Raw genomic sequence first — 15525 nt, forward strand, 5'->3', positions numbered from 1 at the left:
AGGCTGCTAACTCAGCCAATATAGCCACAATACTTAATGGGTCTCAATTACAGAGCCCTTATTTTTGTGCATAGCAACATATATCTGGAGGTCAGCACATTTCATTAATATTTTTGGTTAACACATCCTTCACAGTGGTTTTGAGCTTTTAACACTTCCCCGTTAATGAAGCAAAATTTTGAAGCAGCTATTAGCTTGGTACATAATACAATTTAAAAAATGCTGTTTCATTAAGACAGCTCAGTTTTATCCCAAATTCTTCAAGGCTTCATCCAACTGCAAAGAGGAGTTAATAACACACTGCTACGCTTACATCTCTTTGAAGCTTATTTCCTGCCTCTGAGTTCCAGTGAGGAGCAAAAATGACCAGCATGTTTCATACCTGGAAAGCACGTCAAGTATTTCGTGAGTTCGGCTCACGCCATTTGCTTGGACTGAAATTCTGACTGGAGGACACTGTTACCATAGATTACCTAAATTCCACAGAATAATTGCCCAAATTCTTAAGGAAAATCACTTCCATTTCTTAGGTTTCAACCATAGTATAGAATTACAAGTGGCAAATCATGGTAAAAATCAGAAAACCAGGATCACCTCAAAACTGCTCTGAACTGTCCTATAGGCACCAAATATTCCCATCTTACGGAGGATATTTGATCTCAAACTATTCAGATTTGACATTTATGCACTTTCTGTTCCAGAGTTCATTGCAACCTGTAGAGAGCTCTGAGCCTTTACAGAGCAGAAAAAAGAAAGGAAAAAAAATAAAACGTTGAAGAAGCATCAACAATCCAACCTGCTAACGTGTACAGCTTTCCAAATTTAATTTTTTTAGGTTCCTGTGGCTGTGATTTATACCTAAAAATCTTTGCTATGTCACTGATGTTGAACTCGGTGTTTCCACAGTAAACCTGCCTCAGTCTGTAAACTGATTCTGTTCTAATTTAATCAAGTTCAGCCTATTAATAGTACCATGTAAAGGGCAGTTATTTTGCTTATCTCATTAAAATCCAGAAATTTGCTACACTGCCATGCCATTAAATCCCAGTCAGTGTAGGAGCATTCCATTCGGACTGCATTAGTTCATCATTATTGAAATTTATTTTTTTTTAATCTCCCTAGAGTCAAGCTTTCTCAAAAAAGATACCACATGGAGAAACACGACATCTGAAGGTCAGCCTCTATCACTTCTTTTTGGAAGGAGGTTTTTGGGAAGGTAAGAGAGAAAATGGAAGTTCAAGCGTGTCCCAGAAGACTCCAGAAATGGTTATTTATATGGCGTAAGGAGAGAATGCTCCATTTTGTCACTTCCCTGTTGGTAGCTGGCAAACCTCCCTTTGTGTCTCCCTCCACTCCCCTACTTTTGTAGAAGGGACAAGCCTGAAGTTAAGCTCCAGAGAGTACCTGGGGAATACTCTGATTCTGGGGATATTTGAACCCAAACGCAGGTGATTCCACCTTCCCTAGTTTACCCAAAGCGGAACCCCAGCACTGAGCAATCTGCCGTATATTCAGTAAAACCTCAGGCTGGGCTTTGGCAAAGAGCTGATTTCCTTCCTTCTTCCCTCCTAAAATAGAAAAAGTGCAATTGGATGTGTGGTCTCACAGAAACGTAATTGTTAAGAGACATTTCCACAAGGAACTTCAAGGCCAGACAGAGGCCACGTACACATCAGCAAGGCCTGGGGTTCACTAGAAACAGAGCTGTGGAATGAAACAGTTGGTGCTGGCGACCTGACACCCTCACTCTGCGTATTGCATGGGGGTTTACCTCTGACAAGAACTAATCAGGCCCCATTTGGGGCTGAATGCAGTTGGTGAGCGTTGAATGTGCTCTTGGAACACATCGTCCTCTTCCGTTTCATCCGAAAGAGGTCCAAGACTGCTCCATGAGGTGACTCAAAGCACGCTTAGCAGGGGCAAGCAGATTGGCTACAAAAGCACATTCCTGATCTGAACCAAAGCACTAATCCAGACACACTGTAAATTCTTCTGTATGAGACCCCAACAGCAGAATAGACAGAGGAATAAAATACATTCTGTGCTGTGCCCAGGGATGCACCCCTGAAAAGCGGAATCAGGATGCATCTTCCAAAGTGAGGTGATGCTATGTGAAAGACAAACAGATGGGCAGGCAATTGTTTAAAATTAGAGATAATGGAATGAGGCAATTTAAAGTAATTTTACTCCCTCGAAGAGTAAAATTTACTTTTTAAGTGAATGAGAACAGCTATGCAGCACAAGCCGCAGAGCTAAGCACCAAGAGGAGCGTCTCCTCCAGTGTCTTGGATCTTTCTCCAGTGACATTCGAATGACAGAAAGAAGATCAGGGTTTTTTGCAGGCTTAAGACCTTTGGCACTCTCAGTTTTTCTGTACCTAGTTTTTGTCACACAAAATTAACCGAAGGTATTTTGACATGCCTAAATGGAAATAAAATTATTTTTATTCAGGCAGAAATTAGATATAATAACAAAACTTGAAAGCAATCTTATTTTCAGCACTCTCTGAGAGGCTGGAAGACATTAACAACTGTACATATTTGTTTGGAAACGTTTACAACACACTTAAAAAGCAGGCAACCAAGCCCAGATTTCTAATGCCAGGAATCAAATTCAATCAGAGCGGCGCTTCAGTGTTTCAGACGAAAGTTTGGCAGTACTTTGTGTAGAAAAATGAGGCATAGGAAATGACACAGAGAGGATGGGTCACTTTCATCTAACACAAAATTGAACGATATATTATTAAACATATAATTTAAATTAATTTCAAGAATACTAATCTGAAAGGTGATCCGGTGCCAAATGAAACAGAAATTTTATCCATTGCAGCGGATCAGTTCTTAATGATCAGGGGTGATATTTGCAAATCCGTAAAGACTTCAAGTCAAGTTGTAAATTTGCATTTCAACATCTCCATAAAATACCTCCATTTTAAGGAAGTCTAAGTATGTACAGCTCTTGACTGACTTAGGTGGCACTTCATGAGAACTATGTAGGAAAGTTGAGACTTCACACACTTTACTACTGACTCTCATATCTGACCGGTTGAACAAAAAATAATGAAGCATAAATCCATCAGCTGCCCTGACCTGTTCAGTTGCCGTCCCACCATGCTACTGCTTCTCTGTTCTGGTTAAACTGAGCAATAGTAAAAAAAAAAAATATCTTAACAGAGGAGGAAAGGGCGTTCTTTTGCTTTAAAGCTGGTTTGGGTTAAAATTCAATAGCCGCAAGACTCAAAAGAAAGTAATCAAGGAAGTATCATCACATCTATAATGCTGTGTAGCAATTCTGGGAACAAAATTATCTCTTCAGACAAGCAAAGTTCCTGGTAGTACCACAAATAATAATAAGATAATTTGAAGCTACAGGCTATATGAAGATTAAAGTCTCAATATAAAGTAAAGCCAACGTGGTCTGTGGTCCTTAACATATATCTATGCATCTTTTTGAATGTCCAAAATAAAACCTGTAGAGCACTAACTGCATGTTGCTGTCTTTTGCATCACATAGACCCCGACAATGCTGTCATGAATGAACAAGAAAATTTTAATGTTGTGAAGGAAGGGAGATTTTCTTACCAGTCACAGCCTGGCAGGTACCTCCCTGTTTTTTCCAGTCTTTTCTGAATATTTGTGTAGGTTCATTACATTCCCATCCTGCTTTTAGTGTTACTATTCAGGTATTGGTTTACCCAAATTTGACCAAAACAGCAGACGACCATTAAACCTTTGTGAGTAATGCTTGAACGTGGCACACAGTAGATCTTTATTAAATATATATAGGGGATGCATATAAATTATATAATTCTAATACCATAATTACACTTCTGACCCCCTTTTAAAGGGTGACAGGCCTATAGCAAAAAAATAAATCCCAGGTCTAAGTGTTTAGGCCGGGTGTCACGGCACCGCGCTCGGCAGAGCCCCCAGCCCACGCCGTCCCACAGGCCCCGTGTCACCGCCGCCGAGGAACGATACCGGAGCGATACCGGAGAGATCCCGTGAGAGAGAGAGCCTATCGCACCGGGCCTTGCAAGTGAGCTGCTTAAATACACCTCCTAGAAGCTATTTTATCGAGACCTAATCCAGACTACAGCCAGATACACTACAGACATTCTGGAAAGATTTCCATGTAAAGGGTTCTTTTTAAAGGAAATATTTTGAAAATTACAATATTCGGGTTCCTATGCAACCTAAAGGTGCAAATCTTGCATAAAGGAGTTGATATTCAAGTCAGTGTAGTTAAAGATTCAAAAAATAATCTCCTTTAAAATTACTTCCTCGACAGTATTTAACATATTTTTCTTACATTTTCCTGAAGACAAATAACTAGGGCAATATATACACAAGAAGCAAAGGATTTTTAGGAGTTTTACCTGGCCAAGTGTAGAAAGGGCACCTACAAAATTATATTTTCCAGTTCATTTATGTTTACCTACCCAAAAGATGGGACCATGAGTCAAGAAGGAAGGCTAGGAGGTGGTACCATGACACAGTTCACCAGCCTTTCTGTGATAGTTCAGAGATGCCGGATTCCCCGGCTCCTGAAACTTCCACTGAAGATGGCAACAGCCCCTCACATTCCCGACCTGTTCCCAACCTCCCCGCTTACTTAACTCTTTGTTCCTGATGTACCTGCTTAGAGAAGCAGCTTTTCCAGATTTTTCAATTTGTCTAATATACAACTTCAATATTTGAGACTGCGCATTCTTTTAGCCACGTTCTTTGCAGATTCGATGCAGACGTTCTCTGCATCACGTACGCTGAATCCTGCGCAGCCTGAGGTATGGCCCAGAGAGCCAGTACGGCATCCTGTCAAATACGGAGCCACGTTTCCTTTCGTTCCTCACATACTACTAGGTCGATAAATCAAGGTGTCATGAAACTTGACACGGGAAAATTGAGCAGGTGCCATGAAATTACTGCTTTCAAAGCATTTTTGCATGAAACAAAACATGTATTGATTCCATACCCAATATAGCGCTCTCATTGTATCTCCAAGAAAATTTAGCATTCCTGATCACAGGAGTTCAATTTTAGAATGCATTTGCTGTGATTTTTCCTGAAGATTGTCAACACACTTATTTAATTTTGAATAGTTCATGATATGAAAGTTTATAATTTTTGTTAAAAGCAACCTTTAGCACCGGCCTAGCATTTTTATCTGTCCAGAAATTACAGTAAATCACCACGATCTTTACCTCACCCACCAATTTAGTTAGGCTTTGTCCAGAACAAAGGGCCACAATAAATGCCAAAGTAAGGGCTACACCCGCTTATAAATCACACAGCCCCAAGTCTCTTATTGAGCAAGTTAAATATTTACTAGATCATAACCGGCAAATGATACAAGTGGGCCCCTTAGATGATAACTGATTTATCAGAGGAAAAGTCTTCAGCAAGTATTTCTTAGCCCCACTGTGGACATTTCTAAACTATCTTTTTCCATCTGTTTTTCTTAACCCCACAAAAGAAGGTCAGACTTCACCTGGATGGATAAGTGCGTGAAAAAAGCACAATAACACAGCATCGAAAGGATCTATCATCTCAGACCGTACTTCTTTCAGTCCTCTACCTTGTCGTCATTTGCAAAGCGGTAGTGATAAATGTGACATCAAAATGCAGTCTGACACTTTGGTTTCTGAACATCAAAGACAAAAAAGGTAAGAACCCAATTTCTTAAAATCTCTTTAGGCTGCATACTGCTTTTAAGAAATGTGACTATCAAAATCTGTCTTTCCGTAGTATTTTGATGCTGCTCTCCATTCTGCTTTCCTTACTAAAAAAAAATGCCTGGTTTATACATCTACAATTATGGTGTGGATCTGGATTAGGAGTTCTTCTGCTTTCGTATGTGGAAGGATAGGACAGAGGACTGTTTGTATTAATCCAGCACACCTTCAATGCACGCGTTTGTGCCAGTTCACAGTAGATGAGTATCTATTTCAAAGGTAGGACTACACAGTTCTTAAAATATCTGCGTGACTGTGACTATCGCTGCTCTTGGGAGACAAGGGGAAAACAGGGAAAGAGAGGATAGAAAGACAGGCAAAGACGAAAGGAGAAGGGGATATTGAAATGTAGTTAAATTTAATGCAACTGTTCTAAGCGTGCTTCTGTGACACTGAACAGTATTAGAGAGTGATTTTTGAATACAGAGGAAACACTGTGGTCACCGTGCTCATTTGGCCCTCAGCAGAGCAGCCATGCATAGCAATAATCACAGCTTACACCGCTACACAGATTGCGTGGGTTGGCTTTAATTTAAACCACAACTTTTACTGTCAGAACTAGAACTATTTATTTTAATCTGAGAGCCTAATCAGCCAGTTCTAGTTTAAACATTTTGTATGATCAGGAAAGGCAGCAAAAAGCGTTGTGAGGAGAGCCTTCACTGAGAAACAAGTATAAACAAGACTTTTGCCTTGCTCTGTGCATCTTTGGACATCGGAGCTAGAGCCAGCACGGGATTGCCTTAAACATCCCCCACACTGAGCTGTCTGCTGTCCTATGTGACGATGCCATTATCAGAAGTCGCATTCTCATGAAGCTCATGTTTGACCTAACTTCTCAGTCCCTAACCTCCATAAATTATAACGCCTGCTCAGCTTTTCTCACTCTCAAAATTGGTTATTTCACCTTTCAAACACTCTGGCACCTTAATCTTCTCTTTTAAGTTGCTGAAAACAGATAGTTTCAATCTTCTCTCTCTTGCCTCTCTAAATTATATGCTCAGATTGCCCTTTTATTTCAATCTCTCTCCTTCCAATTTTCTCTGTTGTGTGTTGCCCCTCCCCTCCCTTGCCCCCACCTTGTCTATAGAATTTGCCTGCACAGATGGAGCTTCTTTTAAACACCAGGGCCTTTCCTTTTGCATGAAGGAGAAGACTCCCCTGGCTGTTTACCTTTCTCTCACATGCAATAGTGATGCTCAGAATATTCATTTCACATTGAACTCTCAGAGAAGAAAATTAACCACAGTCATTTTTGCCTGCTTGGTGGTAAATTGCAACCTTGGACATCCGTAGTTCTGGATTTGTTTTGGTAGAGACATTTCTCTGTTTTAGAGAAAGAAGCAGGTGAATTAGGAAGTGGTTTCGAAATTACTAAATTTCTCCTGCGCTTTTTTCTTTCTCACTCATTTAACTATAGCTGTTAGAGTTCATTATTTCATTTAAATAACACACGTAACATAACATATGGGGTTTTTTCCTTAATATGCTTAGTTACAAATTAAAGTTTTCCCAAGCAGATTACCATGGGTTATATATTTCTACCTAGGAATGTAGAATCTCAGTTCCACTATTAATCAGCACACCATGCACATCACGATAAAAACTGAAATTATTACACAAAGGGATCCAAGCACCCTAGGTGAATGGACACAAAGATGAGAAAGGAAAATCAGAGCTGATAAACGTGGTGTGAATGCCTAGGACACTTTGCTGAACTCTGAATTAGCTGTAGGTATGTTTACATGGCAACATTCGGTCAAGAAATGGACATCAGCATTATTCTAGGAAAGCGAAGATGGAACTGTGTACACAGCTGTAGCTAAAAGTGCAAAGAAGCTATATAAAGGCTGAAACTGTGAATAACAGAATGTTAGAATGAGTTTAGAGAAATAATTCGCTCAGATTTGTCTAGCATATTATATGCACTCTGGTCTCTGCATCTATGGAAAGGATTTTGGAGAATTAGAACACTTGGGGAAGGGTAAAAAAAAGACCTTACTCCCTGAAAAACAGAGAATATTAAAAATCACTTATTTTAGAAACAATGCAGAAAGGAGCAGATAGAGTAAGGAAGATGAAAAGCTCCTAATCTGTGTGCACCTCTGTTCAAAAACAAGGAGGCATTTCATGAAAGGTAGAAAATCAAAATAATACTTTTACACTCACTCTGTAATCAAACGGTGGAACCTGTTGCCACAGGAGGCTGTTGAAACCTACAATTCAATAGTAAGAAAGGCATTAAGTGGTTATTTCCAGAATTTTCAAGTACAATTAGGATATCAGCTTTGTAGAAAAATTATTTAATGTTTCTGAATTCAAGCCAATCTTTAATCGCCACAGATCAGGTAAAGTCCATGAGGGAAGAAGGAAGGGCAGGTTATTCCTTAGCTGCCTCCCGTGAGGCTGGCAGGCCTTTGCCAGACTTATCGGTTCTGGGCTGCGCAGCGTTGGCAAAGGGACAACAGACAGACAAAGGTCCGGCTTGGATCCCGTCCAGGATGGCATCCCGGTTTTCCTAGATTTGACAGCAGTCAACAGTCCCATAGAGTTAACGCTCCTGAATGCACATATTAGAGGGGATAAAGAACGTACTTTAACGTAAATATGCAACAGAAATGCTTCAGTTCATGTTAAAATGTTGATTTGATATATTTTCAAAGTCTGTGGACTTTGGCTTGCCCACACACTAGACTTGTTCTAGCCTGCTTCGGGTTTTTTAATACAAAAAAATCAAGAACATTGTTCTGTCAACAGGAAAACCAGCACAGCAGAAAGAGGCTCTGTAGTCAGCAGAGGGGGTCAGCCACCTCCAGAAAGCAAGCCATCTATTTTAGGAATGGCCCAAGTGCCCTCTGGAGATGCCCATCCCCACTGACTGCAGAGGGAATCTAAAGTCTACCCTAGATTTATAGCGAAACTTGTACATGGAATGGGTGGAATGAGACTCTCCCACAAACTTCTAAGCAATATTGGTGCGTTATTAGTTTAATCTCAGGGTGCCTATCTCAACAAAGGACTGCTCTGCTAACTTCCTGTGAGAGGTATTAAGCAGATGCAGGTTAATACATAGTGAAGATTTTCACTGACTTTGGTTTTAAAAACATCACTCATTTTAAAAATGAAAATAAATCCAACCTCAGGCACAGAGGAGGCTGAAATCAAATTCTGGCAGCTTCAGTCCAGCAAATGGCGATTTCTACAGCCTTTTTCCTGAAGAAAGGATGTATAAACTCGTCCCTGTGTTTGCATGCCCCTGTCGGGTGAAGTGTCATGGTAATTTCCTCTCAGAAATCCAGGACCTAGATGAACATAAAGGTTTTCCAGTTTTTCAGCAGTGCTCTAGCGCCATTCCTCTTCCCATTTGTGTCAGAAAAAATAGGGGTTTTTAAATATTCCTGGTGGGACTGTGTCAGAAGTGCACAGAACGTGGCTATATAGAGCAAAAGGCAGAGAGCAAACAGCAGCGCTGTGGTTGCCTGGCACTGTCCGATTAACCTTCAGGCTGGGACTTGTATAAATCAGTCGCAACCAGCTATGCAACTGATAGCAAAGTTTATCTGCACACAGAGCAACAGGAGCCTGTATGATTTCACTAATTTAAGTACTTGGAAGCAGCAAAGAAAAGGCATAATATGTCATGTCGTGAAAGTCGGAGGGTGGAAGGGTTCAAGGGAGGGTAGGAAGGCTGGGTGTTGAGGGGAAGTCTGGACTGACTCAGAGCGACAGCAATAATAGCCTGTTTGACTGCGGTCTATCAGCGCGCGCCATTTCCAGCAGTGCTACATAGCAGGACTCAGTGGCAGTCATCGCAGCTCAACACCTACCCAGCTGTCTCCAGGTGGGATTTTCTGTAACAAAACAGGGTAACTTCACCGAGGCATTTGCACTGGAGTAAACCGGTGCTCACAGAATGCACTCACGACTTAAGACTCAAGAGAGCTGCTTCTATTTGTTTAAAGACACTTCAAGTTTGGAATTCCAGGGGGAATTCACAATCTGCTATGGAAATACAGTGTCAGATTCTCCACTCCTGGGTATTTCCATACATGCCAGCAGACAATGCGATTCCCAGCAAACACTATGAAGGTGTAGTTATAGGGTTTTCTTCTACCGATAGTTTTCTACCTATAGCACCAAACCTTCACTTATTATCATTTTGGAAAGGTTCCCCTTGCTTCTGCTAGAGCCAACACAGTTCTCTTACTCTGTTTAATTCCTGCACACCTTGAAGTACCTTTGTCCATACTGATTCCTGAAGAGATTGCAAGAATCAAGTTTCCCAAAGGCTAGATGGCAAGCAGAAAGTATGAAAGGGAAACCTCTAATGAGCAGCACTCAGCTATTAGTCATTAGCTGGGGAGATTCCCACTCCATCTGTTGACTGAGGATATTTCAACAGGAAGATTACCCAGATCTGATAAGGAATATTCCCAGCATAGGAAGGTCTCATGGTTAACAGATGGTAATAACGTTAGTCTAACATTTAAAGAGTGTCGAGCAGTGCAAACAGGTTCAAAAATATTTGATTATGGATTCATTGTGGTATAAACGAAATAAAAATCAGTGCTGCTATGCTGATAGTTTAATTCTCAAATTCATATATCATTTTCTACTTTGGACAAGCCATGCATTGAATGAAAAAGTCAACATAGACCTCTGGACAAATTAAGTCATGGGAGAAGAGGTCAATTTTTTCCCAGTTTACTTTATTATACCGTACTTACCTTTGGCCTGTAATAAAATCCCTGAAATGAGCATACCATAGCAATTTTCAGGCTGGAAATATAACAAGTATAAGAAAGACTTTGGAGAGATCATTGACACAGCAAGCACTTGACAGGCCTGCCAATGAATGTTCTTATGAAAACAAACACACAGAAGCTACCGCAGAGTTCCCCAACTTCTCAGAATATCTGCTGGGGGACCAGATAGCAAGTGATGGGTGACTTGTCACACCCTATTCCTGCAAAGCAGCCGTTTCTAGCAATTTCATAGTCTATATAAATACACAAATAAAGTGATATAAACCAGTACTTTTTGCTGGTTTCTTTACTTGTTCTTTTCTGGCAGTTGGCACACGAAAGTTACAGAGAAGCATCGCTCCCTCTGCGATATATGAACATAAACAGGATGATAATCAATTCATTCAGTTGATAACCCATTTCCATTTCCTAATCTGGTTTTAAGACAGGGAGATCATAATATCTCAATATTTAAATATGAAACCTGGTCTGTCTAAAGACTGTTACAGAGAGTTGGAATATTTTTACATGTCCATTTACTTGTAACTTCATTTCTGCAGTTCTACTTTCTAATTGAGGCATTTCTGAATGTGCAAAACTGCCATAACATTTTTCCATATACTAGATAAATCTGAGAAACGAGTCAAGAGACCAGCATTTTACATCCTGAACAAAATACCACGCAACTCTCTGGCTGCAGATTGCAGCAAAATAATGAAGACAGCAGCCATGCTCTTTTGGGCGGCCTGAAAATGCTGACTAGAGAACAAAAAAGGCCAGATTTGTAGGATCGTGAATCCCTGCCACAAAAATTACACAAGACCTCTCTTAGGTAGGTTACAGACATCTCTGTCACCATGGCTGCAGCCATAATACCTGACCACTCCCATTTATAGAACAGGATCGACCAACTGAAAGTACATCAGGACGCAGGCTCAGAGATCCTTGCACTTTAACAGCTGCACATGGAGGTGGACACGTGGCCCCTGAGTCCCGTTCTAAAGTTTCTGCTGATGACTGCAGTGGAATTTGGGTGTGAATCCATTCATCTTCCATTCCTCTATCTAGAATGTGATAAGGCCAAGCCAACAATTCAGGCTACAGTTGTGCTTCTTCCTTAAATGCCTTCTTTTCCTTTTTGCTACATTTCCTTTCCCAAAAGGCCATCTCCTGTGGGAATGTCGTGGTTTAGCCCCAGCCAGCAACTAAGCACCACGCAGCCGCTCGCTCACTCCCCCTACCCCCATGGGATGGGGGAGAGAATCGGAGGAGTGAGAGTGAGAAACACTCCTGGGGTGAGATAAGAACAGTTTAATAACTGAAATAAAGTAAAATAGTAATAATAACAATATAATAATAATAGTAATAATAATATCCAAAGCAAGTGATGCCCAATGCAATTGCTCACCACCCGCCGACCGATGCCCAGCCAGTTCCCAGCAGCGATCGCTGCTCCCCGGCCAACCCCCCCAGTTTCCATACTGCCCATGACGCCAGATGGGATGGAATGGCCCTTGGGATCAGCTGTTCTGGCTGTGCCCCCTCCCAGTTTCTTGTGCCCCTGGCAGAGCAGGGGAAGCTGAAAAGTCCTTGACTGGCATAAGCAGTACTCAGCAACAACTAAAAACATCAGCGTGTTATCAACATTCTTCTCCTATTAAATCCAAAACACAGCACTATGCCTGCTACTAGGAAGAAAATTAACTCTATCCCAGCCGAAACCAGGACAGGGAATAAAGAGCTCAAGAAGCAAAATAAAAGAATAACTTTTTGCATTTCATGATGTTTAGAGCACTCATCTTCCTTCACGTTCCCAAACGTATTCCAGCTCACAGCTATTTCAAAGATATATTTGAGATCTGAGCACAAACAGTGCTTTGCTTCTATATTTATGGCAAGATCTTATTTCTTTCTTTGTAAAGATTACAAATGTTTTCCACCTTCAAATAGATGGCAGTACAACTTCCTTCATTCAGAAGAAAGTTTCCACTAGTCTGGAAACAGCTAACATTGAGGAAACAGTAAGCTGGAAAATAGAGCAGCTGTTACGTTAAAGAGAATAAAGTGGGAAAACTAACAGACGTTTGTCTCCAAGCCTGGGTTTGTCCATTAGTTAGAGTTTCGTTGTGATGGCCTCCCAAATGCAAGTACTTGAAGGCTGAGTATATGTCTGCTACACAGACTGGAATGCCAAGTATTTGCAACTTGCTCTAGGTTGCAAATGATGCGAGTCAGTCCTGTTGAAATCATTATAATGTGATGCTAAAGTCAGAGTATTAGGGAAAATCTACCGTGGGGATTATCAGGTGCAGAAAAACCCATTTAGTTCTCCAGGGAAAAAGCCTTCACAAGGAATATGAAGCAGCCAGTGGAAAAAAACCTGAACATGGGTTATGCTCATCCTAGTGGGATCATGCAAACATTTGTGCAAACGACTTCTACTACTTTTTGTATCAGCTTAAGAAGTAGATAAAATCAGTCCCTACATTAAGAGCGAGGGGAAAGGAGAACAGACGTTTTTTCCTGCTAGTGACCCTGGCTGTAACGTCGGTCAAAGACTGCAAAGACACTCGGCCTGTTGTGACTTTTTACCCACAGCAGAGAGGATGAGGTAAAGAGACAGCACTGCACCAGCAAAAGGCACCCTGTGAAGTCTTTGGGGCATCAAGAGACCTTTAAATGCAGTAATGGAAGCAAAACATTGTCACTGAAATGACCTTTACCCTAGCTGACCCATCTCCTCATTAACCCACAGCATACTGACGGGCCTAAGTACAATTCTTAATTGTTTTCGTCAGATTTTTTTTTTCATGTTTCACTGAAAACTGAGAAAAGGCAAAACCACTTCTTTGCAAATGCAGCTTTTGAACAGGCGGCAAGGTGACTCACGATGAATAATGAAAAGCCACGCTAAACACTGCATTCCATTAGAGAAAAGCTCTCCAAAGGGGATGCTCTGCAAGATTCAGCACAGCCTTTATACCAAGAAGCTTGGGACTTAGTACAACTGTAACTCCTCTGACTTCAAAGATACCCAAAGAATTAATTTGGCCCTGTTTGTTTTGGTAATGGCTGACTAGCCGAAAATGAAAGCTAAAAGATTCAGGAAATGCCAGGGTAATCTTATTTCAGTGCCCCTAATGCGGTGAGTGCAGAGCTCCCAGCTGACTGCAGAATAGCCACGATGATGTGTGCGCTGGCTGTCATTTCTCCACGTGCTGCTGCTAGAAAGCAGAGATTTGTCTTCTCCAAAAAACTTCTTGGCAGATACTCCTAATTGCGCTGCAGAGTAATTCAATGTACTGAGGCACATTAATGCAGTTTGTCTTGTATTTGGGCAGGGGGCAAATATATTCCTCTATAGACTTAATCCTTAGCTGCCATTTCCCATGAAGATTCTCTGTCTCAAGGCAACAAGCTTGACCTTGAATCTGCCCAGACAGAACTTGTAATTATATGTCTGAACTACAAATACTTCATTTCTAGGTGCTCTTTGCCTCCTCAGCCCCTGCATAGTAGAGATCACCACGCCCTGGGATTGCTCAGTGGAGTCCAAAAAGAGTCAGCAAATTCCATAAGCGGAATTCCTTATAATGAGGCGAGAAATTTTTCTAATCAATCCTTACATTTTAAGATGTTCTTTTACACAGTGACACAAAAACTAAACTACCTATCTACAAACATATTACTTAAGAATTAGATTTTAGGGATGCTTAAACTAATAATGTATGGCTGCTGTTTTAGGACATGCATTGTGATCCATGCAAAACTGAGCATAAAGATGGACACAGTCTGTCCCCTAAGTGGGATTTTTTGGTTGAATTTCAAGAATTTTTATTTCAAAATAAACACGTTCTTTCCAAGAGTTTCACAGAGTACACAGAAATGACCTTCTCTGAGGTGAGAATTGAATTGCAGTAAGAAGTGATACTTCCCATCTACACAGAGCTTTTCAAGGACTCCCAGGTAGAGGATAGATCCAGGTTGTTTATTATGCCCAGCATAACTCTACAACATCTATCAAAAAAACAGACAATGATATTCAATCTTCCTTACACAGTCGATGATAGGGGGATAGGGATTGTATGCGTGTCGTCAGAAAAATACCCACAAGAAATGTTATTTTAGAAAACTACCCCCAGGAGTCTGTGAACGAGCCTACCTTATGCGTGCCACTGAAAATTACTTCTAGCTTTCCAGTCAATTTTGAGCATTACAAGAGTGATGTTCTTTTGGCCGGCTCCCTCGGTGCAGATGACATGCTAAGCTGTTTGGCCAACCCCTCCTTCAGCCCAAGCTTGCGATATCCCAGCAGGTGCTATAAAGAAATTACATTGCACAGCCAGAACCTTCTTCAACAAATTTGATCTCTACAAATAATTAAAGCTAATTCCCCCGCCACCTCACCCCCAGGAACAAACTGTGCTGTAACTCGGGGGACTAAAGCTCTTTGGAACCTCGTGTTGGTCGACAGTGCCCAGAGCAGCTCAGGAAGAGCAGGCCTGATTCTGTGCATTGCTGACAGAAACCTGAAGTAGCTCTGTCAAGGTTACACATCAGATTGGGGGGACTTAGGCTAGATCTGAGCTGGTGAACAGACACAGAGGATCAGGCTCTACAAACTGAGGATCAGGTTCCATATGACGAAGTCCTAGCCACATCGAGTTGTTAGTATTAATTTCCCTATGCTGCAGGCTGGAAGGATCACAATCAATAACTATCAAGTGTGTGGTAGTACTCACGGCTCTCAGAGCCATGGTATACAAGCGCCTGTGGACACCTCCTCGGCAACATTAGTGTCAACCAGTACAAAAACATGCAGAGGGAATTGCTGATACCCTCAGAAAGAACCATTACCATGTTGGGACTTCAGAAGAGGGCGAACTCTCTCTTACATTAAAATCCCAGCTCAAGCAGTGTCTTTCTGCTCTCACCGAGTTTCATGCAGTCTGATGACTGTCATTGTGTTGTTTCCACACTTAAGCTACTGTCTCAACCCATATTTACGTGCCAGAACACAACCCAGCCCTCTTCATAGCCAGCGCA

At 41.3% G+C, this 15525-nt stretch overlaps 1 protein-coding gene across 1 annotated transcript in view; it reads left to right on the top strand.

Moving 5' to 3' along the window:
* Positions 1-5606: 5606 nt before the first annotated feature.
* The window catches only part of PALMD (palmdelphin), a 56750-nt gene continuing 46831 nt past the window's right edge, over positions 5607-15525 (top strand). Inside the window, exon 1 of the mRNA XM_009490658.2 lies at positions 5607-5665. Coding sequence (XP_009488933.2) covers positions 5622-5665 — 44 coding nt within the window. The 5' untranslated portion in view covers positions 5607-5621. The remainder of the gene's footprint in view (positions 5666-15525) is intronic.

This window comes from Pelecanus crispus, chromosome 5 (genome assembly GCF_030463565.1).
Source record: "Pelecanus crispus isolate bPelCri1 chromosome 5, bPelCri1.pri, whole genome shotgun sequence".
NCBI classification, from domain to species: domain Eukaryota; kingdom Metazoa; phylum Chordata; class Aves; order Pelecaniformes; family Pelecanidae; genus Pelecanus; species Pelecanus crispus.